Genomic DNA, 17,330 nt, shown 5'->3' on the forward strand with positions numbered 1-17,330 from the left:
AAAGAACTGTTACTGATTGGTCGCTTGCAGTCACATGGTCTTAAAGGAAGTTTCACATCACACTCAACATCAGTTTTAAAGGGAAAATGTACTTAATTCTCAACTTTACATTTATGAAAAACAACAATCAATATTCAAAAAAAGAAAGCACCGAAAAAGAATTTTACTGCGGAACCAAGAGTAATTCATGGAATTTTGGGGTTTCAAATGTTTTTTCCAGGAATCAGTGATGCCAGTCAAATTCACTATGTATATTATAGGGTGATGATGCCACTGCCTAACAAGTCTATCACCATGTTAAATACAGAGTGTAAGAAATACAAATATATAGCAAATAATTGTCACTGATTGGTCATGATAGGGAGGTGTTATGAAAGAAGAAAGAAGAATCTACAAGTGTATTCATTGCATCTATGCTCCCTATCACTCGATTTATTCACTCTGTTGCTGGTGTGAATAAATCACTTTCAAAAAAGTAAGCACTTTTACATTACGCCAACATCACAACATAGCAAGCAGCAGTTCACTGCCCTTTTCAATATCTTCAACAGTAATCAATTTGTGTGCATAGAACACAACAGGTGAATAAAAATATGCAAAATGATACTTTTGAAGTCTGTAAAATGCAACTACAATGTAAAGTAAGAAGTTTATGCATTAGACAAAAGATGCTTAGATGTCAGCTTTTGATTCAAAAGTATACAACATACTACCATTTCATTATTTTTTTTTTTTTTTGGGGGGGGGGGGGCATTAATAACAAGAAGAAAAACAGGAAGGGTTTGCTCTGTATCATATCGTACTAGAGTTCTATACAACATGTAAAGGATTTCAACATTTCCTCTGAAATGTGGTTTAAACTTGTGAGAATTAAGGACCAAATCTTTGTTTGTCATTGATATCCAAACTCTATAGAAGAGCATCTTGGAGCATGGAATATCAAAGCCAGTGGAATACAAAGCATATTATATGACTGTGTCACGCTACAGAACCTAGATGCATAAATTTGCACACATTGTGAAGAGATTCCACTCCTCCTTACTCAAAACACTTCCAGGTTATAAGCAGACTATGGTTTAAAGCAAGATTCTATACAAGACATGAAACATCGTATTTTAGATTCTACATTAACTTCAAGTTGACTTTGACCAAAAAAGTACAAAGCTGATTGCAAAGGGCTTTCATGAGGTTAAAAAAAATAAACAAACAAATTGCCAAATCAGACTATACTGAATACGCAAAGTTACAATTTGTTTACGTTTATGAATATAAAAGGCATAATTACAGACAAAATGTGTATCCGCAAATGCAATGAAATGGCTTTGAAGTGAATATTGGAAGAATCTTCCTATCTACATTGTATAGGCCCTAAATATAAACTGGGACATTGGGGGAATACTAAAATTTGTCTGAGTCGGCCTACTACTGTACATATGAATCTACAGAACTATCGGTCAAATCTGCTCTTTATCTTCTTCTTTCTTTCTTTTTTTTTTTTTTTTTTTGGTCAATATTACATGAATTGGGTTATCTAGAGTAGCCTTGAAAATAGAACCATCTAAGTTACAGGTCTACAACTTTGCACATGTAAGCCTATACATCTCATAACAAGAATAAAAAAGAAGCCGGCCAATGAGAAAACTATAGATGGCAGCCAATTACTCAAACCAGTCAGCTAAAGATTAACTCATAAGGGCACATTTTCAACATCATCATAAATTCTCTCTTGTTGATGGATGCCCAGAGGGGGTGAGTGGTGAATGTTGCTGTTTTGTGATCCAGAAAGCACTAATATTTCAATAATATAGATACAGTCAAACTCGGATACCTCGAATTCGTCGGGACTGAAGAAAATGGTTCGACGTACGCGAATTTCGAGGTACGCGTACGTCGAATTTTCTTCGACTTATCCAATGTTTATCGATGTTCGACGTTTATCGATGTTCAACATGGTGTCTGTTATAGTGCCTATTGATTATTTGCATGCTTGTCAATTTGAATTGAATCAACTTTTATATGAATGAATTGAGTGAAAATCGGAAATGAAATGAAAATTTCAGAAATAAAGATTTTGGTGGCCCGATCGCGCCACCAAAAAAAAAGAAAAAAAAAGTCGGATGTTTGCCTTTACTTTTGAAAATGAACAGCGGTAACAATCGGCTACGTAAGATGCTAAAATAAAGGTCAGAGGTTTGCGTTTAATTGTGGAAATGAATGACGGTAATATTCGACTCGGTATGATACTAAAATAAATGTCGAATGTTTGCTCATACTTTTGGAAATGAATAACGATAAGACTCAGCTCCGTATGGTGCTAAAACTAATGTTAGATATTTGGTTTTGCTTTCGGAAATGAATAAGGATAACATTCGGCTCCGGAAGACGCTGAAATAAATGTCGAATTTTTGCTATGACGTTCGGAAATGAAAAACGATAACATTCAACTCCGTACTATGGTTAAATAAATGTCGGATGTTTCCTTATACTTTCGAAAGTAAATAGCAATAGCATTCGGCTCCGGAAGATGCTAAAATAGATGTCAGATGATCGTTTTTATGTTCGGAAGAAAATAGCAGTAATATTCTGCTCCATCATGTCCATATGATGCTAAAATAACTGTATGATGTTTGCTTTTAAATTTCGAAATGAATAACAGTAACATTCAGCTGCGTTTAATGGTAAAATTAATGTTTGATGTTTGCTTTGACGTTCGGAAAAGAGTAACAATAATATTCAACTCCTGACAATGATGAAATAAATGCTGGATGTTTGCTTTTACGCTCCAAACTAAATTGCAATAACATTTAGCTCCGTAAGATGCTAAAATAAATGTTGAATGTTTGCTTGATGTTCTGAAGTGAATAACAATAATATCCAACTCCGTACGCTGATAAAATAAATGCCGGATGTGTGCTTTTACGTTCGAAAGTAAATGTCAATAGCATTCAGCTCCGGAAGATGCTAAAATACATGTCGAATGATTGCTTTTACGTTTGGCATATTTGGAAGTGAACAGCAGTAACATTCTGCCCCATACGATGATAAAAAAATATTGGATATTTGCTACGGTACATTTCGAAATAAATATCACTAACATTCAGCTATACTTTTCATGGTCCAAAATGTCTGATGTCTGCCTTGACGTTCAAAAATGAAAAACAGTAACATTCGGCTCCGTGCGATGATAAAATAATTGTCAGATGATTCATTTCACTTTCGGAAGTGGACAGCAGTAACATTCGGCTCCGTTCGATAATGAAATAAATGTCGGATGTTTGAAATGAATAACGGTAATATTCTGCTCCGTACGATGCAAAAATAAATAACAGATTGTTGCTTTATCATTTGGAAATGATTAATGGTATTAATCCGCTCAGTTAGATGCTAAAACAAATAGCGGATGTTTGCTTTCACGTTTGGAAATGGATTAGGATAGTATTCAGCTCCGTAAGATTCTAAAATGAATGTCGGTTGTTTGCTTTTACATTTAAAAATGAATAACGGTAACTTTCGGCTTTTTACAATGCTAAAACAAATGTCGGATGCTAACAAATGTCAGCAAATCCTCCCATTTTCTCATTTCAAACGCAAGTTTTGACCTCCTCAATATATGGGCATCAACTTTTATAATAATCTCTACACCTATTTGTCAAATGTTTAAACACAGAGTAAGATGATTGAATTTTCTATTAATTTGTTTTAGACATGGGCATCTGTATCACTTCAATAATGCTTAATATTAATTTGTCTATATTTAGTAGGACCGATTTAGTTTTTCTAATGTTTTTCCTGATTTTTTTTTTTGGTCACCAGATTTTACTTTCGACCACCAGAAAATAAAAATCAATGATATTGGTGGCTCGATAAAACTTAGTGCGGAGCCCTGTGTATTCTATTCTTCACTGTGATCGGCCTATACTTCCAGATTTTCATAATCGCATTGCTGGAAAAAAAAGTTTCAGTGCTTGCGTTCTCGGGGAAGTAAACTTCGTGAAAGGCAAAAAAAAATAGTTTAAGAAAAGGCACTACGAGGGAGATTGATGTTTTGACAGTGGAGCGTGATTAATGGCAAAGATATAACTGTCAACGTAAGCAGGTACGCCCCGACGGTTGAGAAATCTACGCGCACGGTATGACGGTCTCGATTAAAAATCAAAACACAGTGGTTAAAGAAAAGCAAATGATGAGGCAGCGCGTAGTGCTATCGTAAAGCACTCCATTGGCACGGGTGCTATGTGCATACCATGTACGTGTGTTGGTAGGTGTTGGGGATTTTCCTTGTCAGCTGTGTATCGGGTATTTCTTCTTGGGCGCGCGATTGTTCCGGTCTCAGAATATTTACAATCGAGTGTGAAAACATTTGAACATGTCTTCGCTGTCCACGCGCGCTTAATCGGAGATGCTGAGTGATGTTTGCAATTTCGATTCGAGCAACATGCTGGGAAAAACAATGAGTTAATTAAGATCGGGACATTAGATTTCCCTTCGAGGTAACCGAACTTCGAGTTATCTTTTTCGAGCTACGCGAATTTTAATACACGGAAACTCCATAGGAACAATCGGGACTTTCATTTTGCCCCCGAGGTAAGTGATATTCGGCTTATCCGACGTCGAGGTATCCGAGTTTGACTGTATTCCCTAAATTGCAGAGAAGCGAACGAGTGCATTCTAACTGTGAGGTGAGACGCATACCAGTACATGTATGTATACCTCGTATGATATGCATGAGAGAGGGAGAGAGAGAGATGGGGGGGGGGGGGGGGGGGTGGGGGTAGAGGGATAGGGAGAGCAAGAAAGAAAGGGAGAGTGCACAGTGTCTAATCCCATCCAGGCTGGGATGTGAATATAATGGAGTGTGTGTATCGTGGGTTGTGTGTACAAGTGCACCCAGGGTCACAGCTTAGGTGTGTATCCTTTCCTCTATTCAGTGCTGTTCGGACACAAACACACACAGATCAACATAGAGAGAGAGAGAGAGAGAGAGAGAGAGAGAGACACACACACACAGAGCACACATGAGTACACACACACACACACACACACACAGTAATAGGGTGCAGGTCTTCACACTCAGTGTGAGCTCGCTCTGTGTAGCTTCAATGCAGGGGATATTCAACTTCATGAGCATATTGAACAAAGAGCGGGCGTGCAGCCATGCACTGTGTGTGTGTGTAGTGTACCAGTGGCTGTATTCAACGCTCAGTTTCTGTACAGCACCATATTGTCCTTTGCAGTCGTGCACTGAGGATGTCTGGTCACTGTACACTACATTGTAGCTGAACTGGTCACTTTCCTCCTTTATTAGTGTTTATGGGAACAGCAAGTTGCACATGAGGGGAACAATTACCATACATAACCACACACAGGCAACTATGGAGGTGAGTATATTTTACAGTTTATAAAACATTCTATTGCCGTGAAGAAACTGTCATTCAATATTTGCTCTAAAACAGATGCTTTAATAAGAAATATGTGAAATGATGCTGTTGTAACACAAGGGAAAGGATGAATGTGCAATACTGGCCAAAAGAATGTGCGAACACTCAGTTTTATCTTACAAATAGAACATAGTACCAGTACATGTATGTATCCCATCGCAATTAATCGACTATCGCTGGGCCATGGCACATGCATCCAACGATCTTCTGCTCGAGATGGTGTGGCATGCGACTTGTTGGGGAAATACAGTACTGCAGGGTACGATGGATCACCACATGGCATTCTATGCAGTACCTTCACACTACTGAACTGGGATGGATCTTGATCAAAGAATATTCATGTCGGGAACTGACTTCTGTTACTTACTTTTAATCTCAAAATGTTCCAAAACATACTGGCAAATTGCATCAGCAAGATTTTAAAATTTCTTGGGAGACCCTTGTGATATATTGCAAGCAAATTCCAAATCGTAGTGAAAGATAATTATTTAGCTCTTCTGAGGACTATGATATGTACCTGTAAGTAGATCTTATGTTAAAGGGACTGTACAGTACTGGTTGAGGTGGGGACTCATGTTTTGAACATTCCTAAGTGAGATAATGAGAAACCGATTATGAAATATGAAAGACCGTGTAATTTCAAGAAGGATTCAACGTTTATATGGTGAAAATTGGTTTTCAAATGGCTGAGATATCAACAACAAAAAACCGATAATAATAACAGGCAACAGGCCACGCCTTTTATTAGGATCTCTTGGTTTCACCTTGTTTTTGGATATCTCAGCCATTTCAAAACCATTTTTCATCAAATAAACTTTTGATACCCCCTTTAAAATTGCATGCCCTTTGACATCTCATAGAGTGGTTTCTGAATATCGAGCTCAAAACATTAAAAGCTACATTGTAAATCCTCACCTCACCCAAACTGTATACACCCTTTTAAATGTGATTCTTTGATGGATTTAACAACTTGATTCAAGTAACCTTTCAGTGCAAGACAGCAGGCATGACTAGTAAACTGCGCCATACACTGTACAAGTACAATGTATTGTGCTGAATTTAAGTAGGCACTGCATCCCTTCACAAATTGTGATACTAGTCGCGAAGAAATCAGATTCCTTTGTGGTGTGGTGTTGATGTTAATCTGGAATGCAATCACTAGTTGACGACAATAGCTCATTCAGAATTTTTTTTTTTGTCTATTTCACATTCCTTATTCTAGATGTTATGAGATTTGCTTGTGGCAAGTTCAATATCTTCTCTTACAATCGCTTGCATGAGAACATTGTGAGAAATCAGGTTTACTGAGCATCTATTCTAATAGACGGTTGAGTAAATTTATTGCTAGTTATTGCCTCAATCACTCCAAATGTAGTGAGCAGCTTTCATGTCATAATTCCTTCTGGCAAGTCACAGAGTAGCCAATAATTAATACAAGATGATAGTAATTTCTTTTTCGTTTTGAAAATACAACTGAATTTAGGGTCTTGTACAATGACTACTGATCTGATAAGATGACATCAATGGATTAAAATGTCGGCTCATATCTAGCTGTGGCTTTTTTTTTTCTTTCTAGAACATTCCCACACATCTACATGTAACATCTAAACATACTTGGATACTGTAAAAGTGGATATTTTTGCGCGACTAATTTTTCGCGCTTGGTCAGGTAAGAAGAGTTTCGCGTGTTTTTAATTCCGCAGAATCAAGACATCATGCACAGGAACATATGACAAGCAAAAATTATTTGCGTGCTTTTATTTTCGCGCTACGTGTACTTTCTGGTTGCGCGAAATGCGCAAAAATTTCAACACTGCGAAAATTTCCCCTTTTACAGTACTGCCTTTGCTACCATAACAACACTTTGCAGTATAAGTTTTACATGTTTTCAAAAGTAACCGTCCATCCTGCTTTCTCATTTTTCTTCAGATTCTCAAAATGGACCACGCATTCACCGGAACCCGCTTTCCCTGGAACCAGAAACGGATGGAATTCATTCTCAATGAACTGATCACAAAACATGAGAAATACAAAACCTTCTCCAAGCTGGTTGAGGTCTACATCATTCTGGCTGAAAAAATAGGGGCGACGCCAAGAATAGTGGAGAACTTTGTCAAGAACTTGGGAAGGGACTTCCGCGACATTCTAAAAGTGAATCCAAACATTGATCGCGATAAGGCAAAGCTCCGTGGATCAAACAAAATCTTCAAGCTCTACGAGGAGTACTACATGCTGTATTTTGAGGGTATCAGCAGCAGAGCCAGGAGTGACTACGAAGCCGACGATGGAGAACTCTCTGAAGTTGACATTGTCGAAATGAAGTTTGAACCAGATGACCTGGACAGCGAAGCACCTCAGATAGTTTCTGTGGTGAGCGTGTCAGCATCGGATGGAAGCCTGGAAGAGCATCGGTCTCCGACTCCACCACCGGTGCCAAGGAAAAAGAAGCACAAGTCACTTGGTCGACGTGGTATTGGTCTCGTTCCTACGCATGTCACAGTGGACGCTGCAAACCTGGTGGAGTTTGAAGACCACAAGCCAAGTGCCGTGTATCATACCAGGCCCACCACATCATCTGAGCAGGGAAGGCAAGATCCAGCCAGATCAACACCAACACAGGTTCAAAGTGACTTGAGGTCTGTACCTAATGCATCCAGCCCTGTGGATGTAACCAATATGCCCCCACTGGCTCCTATAGAACACCCACCTATCCCGCCTTTCTCTCACCAGACTCTGCCCGCTCGCTTCCTCCAGAACAACTCCAGCGCAGCCGGCAACTTCACATTACACAGTTCGGGGTTGGAGTATCATGCCGTTCCCGACGCTTCCGGGAAGAGGCCCGCCTATGCTTCTGCAGATCCAGGAACACCGAGTGCAAAGAAATCGCGGAAGACGAGCATACCGCTGGTATCAGAGAACCTTCCAGACGGAATGACAGAGTTCGAGCGGCGCTACTTGCAAGGCATGGACACTCAGAACAGGATGCTCTTTGATATAGGTCGGGAGCTGAAGCTTCTTCGCACAGGATTCTTCGCCATTCACTCAGATGATATTGCAGACATGGTTAACCCAAATGTACATTAGAAGATGGTATACAAAAGACGTCACTCAATCAGAGCACAGCTACTGCTGAATAGATTTTTTTAGACTTTTTTAAATCAAAACACAACAACAAAAACAAAGATGTATAATGCTAATGACCTTTTGACAACAAAGACTCTTTTCTTGATGTTTAATCTTGTCAAGGTACAATGTGTACTTCACATGATGGCCAAATCATGATTGCAATCATAGCCTAGTATCGACTGTCTTCCAGTGATAAGCAAAAGTCATGAAAACCTTTCTGGTTTCTGGGTTACTGATTGTATGGGCATTGCAGTAAGGATTCAAAGCCCATGCTTTCAGTTCTGTCTAGGTTTTATTGGCCAAACACTCACACATGGCTACATCTCTTTAGCAGATTGTTTTTGTTTTTGCTTTTTTTTCCTGGTAATTATGGCTTATATGAAGACTTTTTTCTCCATGGTTTTGTAAAGTCAATAATTTCCTGAATGTTGGGTGTGCAATCGTCTTCGCAATCATAATTTGGCTGTCATGTGAAAGTGGCTATAGAAAACAACTCGATGTTCGATACGAGCAGACAAGTGGCTATTCATGTAAAATATTTAGTGTTTTGCTCTCTACGATATTCTTTCTTGCCCTACTGTACAACATCATCTTAGTGAAAAATAGGATACAGAACTCCAAATCATTGTGCTTGTAACCAGCATTTGGATATGATGGAAATGCTGCGCTGTAGCAACTTTGTGAAACTTCATGAAAAATTTCTTCCTCTCTGGGTAATGTGAGCAGTGTCTCATCATTGTAAACAAGCACTTGATCAAGTTCAACATCAATATAAGCCCTTATATGTGACCGTGCATCATCACAAAACCAACAAAAAGTCGCCAGACATGGATTTTTACATGTAGTTAGAGCAGATTCTGAAATCTTGAGCAGACTTTAGGCTTTAAAATGATGCATAACTCAACTCATATGGACTCTCCTAACCTACACGTAGCTATCCTAATATTGGAAAGAAAGCACACACTCTGGAAAATGGGAACTGAGAAAAGGGGCTCAGAAGTACAGTGTCTATTCTAAAGCGCTTACCATTAATAATCTTTACCAAGCCATGCTACATTTTGTAGCTGTGTGATGAATGGAACAAATAACAGGATGTTAACCACAGGAACAACAACAATGAAGGGTTTATCAGATTAAGCTGAAATTGTGCATGCTTTATACACACATTCTGTACGTACACAGATGATCAATGCCAACTTTCAAAGTACATGTAGTACCTTAGCATCATCCATTCTAAAAGTATATTGGATTTGAAAGTGAGCATGGACAGGGTTTTTAGGAAATGAAAAGAGGACTCCGTGAGAAAGACCTGATCACACTATTCTACCAAAAAGTGTTCCAAAAAACTGCTAAAAACACAATTTCATTTTCATTTTATGATCCCAAAATTTAGTATAATGTAAAAAAAGACTTGCTCTTTCAGAAAGTATGAAAAACTCAAGATTGGCTGGGTTGACCCATGTCACCTATTTTCAGTCCTAACACAAAATCAGTGCATGCGACTTTTTGTTGATTTTGTGATGCACTGTCACATTATATGTGACCCTGCACCACAAAACAAACAAAAAGTCGCCAACATGAATTTTTAGTTAAGACCATATTCTGAAAGAGCAGAATTTAAGCTTTAAAATGATGTATAACTCAAATCAAATGGACTCTCCCAACCTACACTGTATTTAAATATTGGAAAGAAGGCACACACTCAGGAAAAGTGTCAACTGAGATATGAGGCTCTGAAGTACAGTGTCTATTCAAGCGCTAATAATCTATACCAAACCATGCTGGCTGTGCGATGAATGGGACAAAAAACAGGAAGAAAACCACCCGAGTAACAACAATGAAGGGAATATTAGATTAAACTGAAATTAAGCATGCCTCATTAACACATTCTGTCCATAATTAATGCCAACTTTCAAAGCAGTAGCTTTATCCTTTCAAAAGTTATTAGAGTTGAAAGTGAAGAGTGTGTACAAGGTTTTTCAGAAATGAAAAAGGGACTCTAAAGACACATCATAATCACACTATTCTACCAAGAATGTTCGATATAAACTGCCAACAAACACACTTTCCCGCCCGTTTTATGACCCCATATTTTAGCATAATGTAAAAGAAGACTTGCTCTTTCAGAAAATATGAAAAGTCATGATCACTGGGTTGACCCATTTTATTTATTTTCAGTCCCCACGCAAAATCAGTGTGTGCGACTTTTTGTTCGTTTTGTGATGCACGGTCACATGTATGTTTGTCACAATTTAAAGGGTGAGGTTATATAATCCTCCATAGTGTACAATGTGCATGTACCCTCGTGTATGTGCCAATAGAATCTGAAATGCATTCTGAGATGGGACATAAATTTGTACATAAATGAATTCTCAGAATCTAAAAACAAAAGTTGATAGATCTGCTATTATGATACACTCCACTTGTACATACTTTATGTGCACATTGTGATTACACAGAGACTCCATCATGAAAGACATGCCTATTTTGATAGAGCAACTTTAGCTTCGCTGTAAAAAGTGTGCCCCACACTAGTGCTCCACAGTGATATAAAACTGTACATTTTTGATAGTGTACTACATGTATAATGTATTGTATGTACACTTTGTACATGTTATGCTAATGTGCAGCGTGTAATATGGTACTGTATACACAGTCCCAACGTTATTTCACAAATTACGAGTTGACTGGTTTTTGTGAAAATTATATTTTTTGCATTTTAATCTACCTTTCATCTTGTGTTTTAAGGTTTTAAAAACAAAAGTGTATTGATATTGCTATCCAAGTCCTTTCCATGGCAAACTTCGTTTCCAGGTGTCATAATCTCAGACTCAGACTTTATTCTGCATTTTTAAATAACTAATATTAAAATGGACAGTAATTCATGCACAAAAAGTTGGGAAAGGAATTTGATTTATAAATACAATGTAGTAAAGGTATGCAAATACTGTATGCACTTAATTTGTGTGCTAAAGTGTACTGACACAAACATTAGTATGTTGAAATAGTATAATGCTTCTTTCGGTTATAATAGGAATGTGCAAATTATTTAATTGTCAAACTTGCGGATGAAAAAATATGCCACATTGTTTTCTTTCTGTTTGCAACAGAACGCAAGAGTTTTCTCTATTTTTTCTTCCCTCTTTTGCTTTTTTTGTTTTGTTTTGTTTTTGCCAAGATGGTATCTTTACTGTAATTTCAAGTTTGGTCAGACAAATTGTAATTATGTGACTGTCATGTGTTCCAAATAAAGGCAAAAAAAGAAACCCAGTTTGGCTAACTGTAACATGAGCCTGATGTTTTGACCGCTATGGAGCTATAATAATAAACTATGAGTAACTACCGTACATTATAAGAACATGGGGATTTCCTCTTTTTTTTTTCTTTTTTTAAAATAGTTTTGGTGGGATCATACATTACCTGTATTAGCAAAATTAAAAGAAAAACAAAAGACAAACACACTTAAACAAACAAAAAATGTCAACTAACATTTGATAATATCTAATGGTATACAATGGAAACTCGATATACACTATACATGGTGTAGAGATCTGATATAACAAAATACCTGTAACATACAATGTTGTACTACATGTACGTGTAATTTCTCCAGTCCAAATAGTTTCAGGTTTCAGGTTTCAGGTTTCAGATTCATTTTTGTTTTGTATTATTTATTGACTACTGATATAACAAAATATCTGATATAAAGAACAAATTGTCTTGGTCCCAAGGATCTCGTTGTACTGAGCTTCCACTATACAATGAACAGTACCGTATACAATGTGTGTACAAACTGAAGATGCTGTACGTTTAAATTTCAAATTATTGCAAATCATTATCACTTTTCAAGGAACAAAGTGAGCCACAACAAAAACAACTTCTGTATCACCCCAAAACAAGCTGACTTTTGTTTTTGTTTATGCTAGACTTGAGTCTACAAAAGTAGTGTATGAAATGACAAATTATTTTCCTTTTTTAATATTTCCATAACATTCAAGTCTTTAATAGTGAGTCACACATGTATGCTGCTCCAGGAAGAACCACTTCAAAAATTCTAATGTTATGAGAATTTTGTATGTTAGTAGCACAATATTATTGCAGACTAGGACCCAAGAAAGACATTCATGTAGCAAACTTAGGAAGCTTTGGGGGACCTCAGGAAGGCATGGTGGCCATTTGTATGTTCTATGAAACTTAAACAATAATATCTACCAAAATTTGACCACAAAAAGGAGATAAAATATGAAAACTGGTGTCCAATTTGGATTTTAAAAAATCTTTCCACCCTAAGGATACTATAAATTTGTACCTAACAAGTTTGGTGAAAATCCATCACGGGGTTTTCAAGAAGCCCCCTCCGATTCACCACATGAAACTATGAAGCACTTTAGTACGAATACTAAGCTCTACCACTTCCTGTAATAAAAAAGAATATTGATTTGTAAAATTTCCTTTATAATGAGGGGGGGGGGGGGGGGTGGTGGTTCCCACTTGAACAAATTAGGATCTACCGGTAATCAGTTTGTGGATTTTACCTGCCAAGTTTAGTGAAGATATGTTTTCAAGGAGAAGCTGAAAATGTGAAAATGGTGCCCATTTGAATAAATTGGAAAATCTGACATGGGGTTTTCAAGAAGAAGCTGAAATGCATACCATCTTTGGCTAAAGCAATGTGATATTTAAAGGGGAAGGCTAGTAAGTGATCAGTGGGAATCAGTGGAAATGCTGGGAGATGATTGTTCCAATCCTCATGTGATTCATTCAAGAGTTCATTGTATATCTATTGTTGTGTGAAAATGATTTGCTTCAGAACGGTCTCATATTCAAGTAATGTGCAGATTAATGCTCCGTCACTGACCAGGGACGCTAACCTGGAAGCATTAAACTGCACATTACTTGAATATGAGACCATTCTGAAGCAAATCATTTTCACACAACAATAGATATACAATGAACTCTTGAATGAATCCCATAAGGATTGGAACAATCATCTCCAAGCATTTCCACTGATTCCCACTGATCAGTTACTAGCCTTCCCCTTTAATCATGCCAAGTGTGAAAGTACAGTCCTTTACCCAGTTTTTTACCAGTTTGTCTAAAGCATTAACATAACAGCTATTCTCACTCCATGTACTGTATCATGAAAATCTGCATGTCTCCCTCTAGTGGCAACATACAAGAATTTACTGCATACTCTGAATAGGGCTCACACCTGTGAAAATGGAATGTCCCTGACCGCATCACAAAATTGCACCAAAGATACTGAAACAAATGAAGAAAAAATTGATTAAAAATGAATAGCTGTGGATATTGAGTATGAATTCCTCTACAAACCACACTTTGGTTGGAAGATGCAAGCTTTTCTCATGGAATTTGAAGGGACTATGTGATTGGGTGCATGTACAGAAAATACATGATTTTTTGAGTGAAAAGAACTTAATAATAGTCTGGCATTGCAAACCCTTGGACAGAATTTGAGCTGAAGAACCCCCCCACCTTGGAAATTTGATGGATGAGAGGGTATAGTAATACCTCACTTTTTTCAGGTTAGTGAAGATGAAACACCTCATTTCTGCCACCTATTGTACAGATTTTTTTACCCGTGTGAGCCCTACAGCCAATTTGTCTGCAACACATGAAAGCTAGTCTCACTATCATTAAAATCTGCATGTCTCCCTCTAGTGGCAACATGTAACAATTTACTGCATACCCTGAAGGGCTCACACAGGTCAATATCTCCCCATAGAGACGTGTGTTAAAATTCAAAATTCAAAAAATTCTGTAAAATAGCGGGAAGAAATGAGGTGTTTCATCTTCACTAACCTTAAAATGAGATTTCCCCTTTCATCCATCAAATTTTCAGGGGGGGGGGGGGGTTCTTCAGCTCAAACTCTGTCCAAGGGTTTGCAAAGCCAGACTACAAGTTCTTTTCACTAAAAAAATCACCTATTTTCTGTACATGCACCCAATGAAATAGTCCCTTTAAATTCCATGAGAAACGCTTTCATCTTCCAACCAAATGCAGTTTGTAGAGGGACCCCCCCCCCCCCCCCCCCCCCCCTTGGAAATTTGATGGAAGAGAGGGTATACCTCACTTTTTTTTTCAGGTTAGTGAAGATGAAACACCTCATTTCTCCTAGCTATTTTAGAGAATTTTTTTGAATTTTGAATTTTAACACACCTCTCTATGGGGAAATATTTACCCGTGTGAGTCCTACAGCCAATTTGTCTGCAAAACATGAAGCTAGTCTCACTATCATGAAAATCTGCATGTCTCCCTCTAGTGGCAACATGTAACAATTTACTGCATACTCTGAAGGACTCGCACAGGTAAATATTTCCCCATAGTTCATAGACGTGTGTTAAAATTCAAAAACTTCTGTAAAATAGCGGAGAGAAATGAGGTGTTTCATCTTTACTAACCTTGATAAGTGAGATTTCCCCTTTCATCCATCAAATTTCCCAGGGCAGTTCTTCAGCTCAAACTCTGTCCAAGGGTTCGCAAAGCCAGAGACTACAAGTTCTTTTCACTCAAAAAATCAGCATTTTTCTGTACATGCACCCAATGAAATATAGTCCCTTCAAATTCCATGAGAAAAGCTTTCATATTCCAACTAAAATGCAGTTTGTAGAGGAATTCACTCTCAAAATTTGCAGCAATTCAGTTTTTGCCAAACTGCTTTTCTTATCTTTAACTATTTTTTTCTTCATTTATTTTAGTATCTTTGGTACGATTTTGTGAAGCGGTCAGGGACATTCCATTTTATTTACAGGTGTGAGCCCTACAGTATAGCAGAGGTCATATTTTTTAATTGATTTTTTTAAAATCATAAATGTGTTTCTGATGATATCTACCCCTACATCATATGAGAAATTGCACATTGAAGGGTTGCAAAGCTTCTCAAATGGACACTTTTGAAAATGATGCTCATTGTTTTGTTGTTTTTTTTTTCATTTAGAAATCTTGCAGTGTTGATTAGTTCTACATAAGATGAATATAAAGACACAGGCAGATATCCTTGAATAAGGGGGTATCATCATCACCGTATTGTCTACAAAGTAACTGTAAAAGACTTTGATTTATCAAAGAGATTAACTTTATTTGAACTGTTTCAGTGGTAGCAAAAACAAAGAAATACATTAAAATACCACAATCACTCAAAGTTGTGTGATAATGACTACTTTATTATTCATGAATTCAACTACTTTGTACTATTCAAAAGATTTAGTACCACAAGAACATAATAAGAAAACAAAGTGTAGTTCAGCAGAGTTAGAGGGGGGGGGTAGGGGGGTAGACGGGAGGAGATTTGACAGAATAGATCAACATAAACCAGCAGACCTTGTATAGGATGAATACTTCCCATTGACTTGCGTGCATTACATGCATACTCTATAGGGCTCACACGGGTAAATATTTCCCCATAGAGACATACGAGTATGTGTTAAAATTCAAAATCTTAAAAATTCTGTAAAATAGCGGGGAGAAGTGAGGTGTTTCATCTTCACTAACCTAGTGAGATACACCATTTCATCCATCAAATTTCCAGGAGAGAGAGGGGGGGGGGGGTTTCTTCAGCTCATAATTGTGGATCCAAAACCTTGTCTGCATGGAGACTTTCACACACAGAATGAGCTACACACTGTACATACATTGTGTAGATAACCTTCTAATGTGCACTGGTATTCCTATCCTGTAAACCCAGTTCATCAACCAGCGTAAATCAACAGAAAAGCAACTACCATGGTACAACTGTAGTTCCTGAGCTGCCTTCCTAAATTTACCCATACAACTACCTGCACTAATCTCAAATTGATAATTTACTCTTCAAATGACTGCAATCTGGGAGCAATTCTTGGGTGCTTTAAATTTGACATTTTGCGATGACTTTCAAATTACTGTCCCTGACAAACAGTCAGAAACATGTGTTCAATCTAGTGAGTCCTTGCTTTGAAGACAAAACATAATTCTTGGAAGGGCTTATTTTTCATCTTTCCTCTTTGGAATTTGCTTCCAGTACATCGAAAGGGGCTATCAAACTTGCTTTGCTGATGCAATTTGCCAGGATGAGCTGTTTTGGAGTGTTTTGATATCAAAAGTGTATGATTTAGATCGTAGTTTTTTTTACTACATTTTTGACCCGTGACAACGGTTTCAGGCAAAAGTCGCAAGAGCACATTCCCTCCTACACAATGTAGGCGGGGTGCAAAGATTTCGACCATTATGGAAAATGGAATTTTAAACACCCTATGGGCAATTCCGCAGTTAGAGGGACATGACCATAAAATTTCAATTTGGTTTTTTCCTTGATTTTTGTGTTTGACTTTAGAAAGAACACATTGATAACTCAGGAAAAACTATTTTTCAGGGTATCTTGATAGTTTAAGGTATTCAATTCACCAATTTTGAACAAGTAATCTTTCAGATTGAATTTCATCAGCAAAATCTCCATAATGGCAAAGAAGATAGCTAGTCAAGTTAAATGCCATTTTCTAGCCACAAATATTGAATTCATAGAGGCAATGCAGTGCTTTCATGGATAGATTAAGTAAAATCAACTTACATGTCTTCAAAATGCAAACATGTGTGCATTTCCCCAACCATCGGACAGTCATGTAACGTTACTAACCAAAAAGTGAAATTATTTACCTCCAGAGAGTATAAGGTCTCTATGAATGATAATATTTCAATTTTTCCTGCTGTGTCCAATGACTAACTGAAATATAAAAATAAGTATTACTAATCATTATAGAAGTTAGAAATAA

The 17,330-nt window shown here is 37.4% G+C and overlaps 2 protein-coding genes across 2 annotated transcripts in view; one reads left to right on the forward strand and one right to left on the reverse strand.

Moving 5' to 3' along the window:
* The window catches only part of LOC139738140 (uncharacterized), a 47,743-nt gene that overhangs the window by 18,760 nt on the left and 11,653 nt on the right, over positions 1-17,330 (reverse strand). The gene's annotated exons all lie outside the window — the stretch shown is intronic.
* LOC139738137 (uncharacterized) lies at positions 5,239-8,522 on the forward strand. Its single transcript, XM_071648797.1, has 2 exons — positions 5,239-5,378; positions 7,368-8,522. The coding sequence occupies exons 1-2, from the start codon at positions 5,331-5,333 to the stop codon at positions 8,520-8,522; spliced, it is 1,203 nt and encodes a 400-aa protein (XP_071504898.1). The 5' UTR covers positions 5,239-5,330.

This window comes from Diadema antillarum, unplaced genomic scaffold (genome assembly GCF_040938485.1).
Source record: "Diadema antillarum isolate AM-2024a unplaced genomic scaffold, OU_Dant_1.0 seq00000724_RagTag, whole genome shotgun sequence".
NCBI lineage: Eukaryota > Metazoa > Echinodermata > Echinoidea > Diadematoida > Diadematidae > Diadema > Diadema antillarum.

Excerpts from the sequence above, each read along its gene's own strand:
- LOC139738137 (XM_071648797.1), top strand. The coding sequence starts at position 5,331 with ATGAGGGGAACAATTACCATACATAACCACACACAGGCAACTATGGAG. Across the intron at positions 5,379-7,367 it reads ACACACAGGCAACTATGGAG|ATTCTCAAAATGGACCACGC; the intron begins GTGAGTATATTT and ends ATTTTTCTTCAG.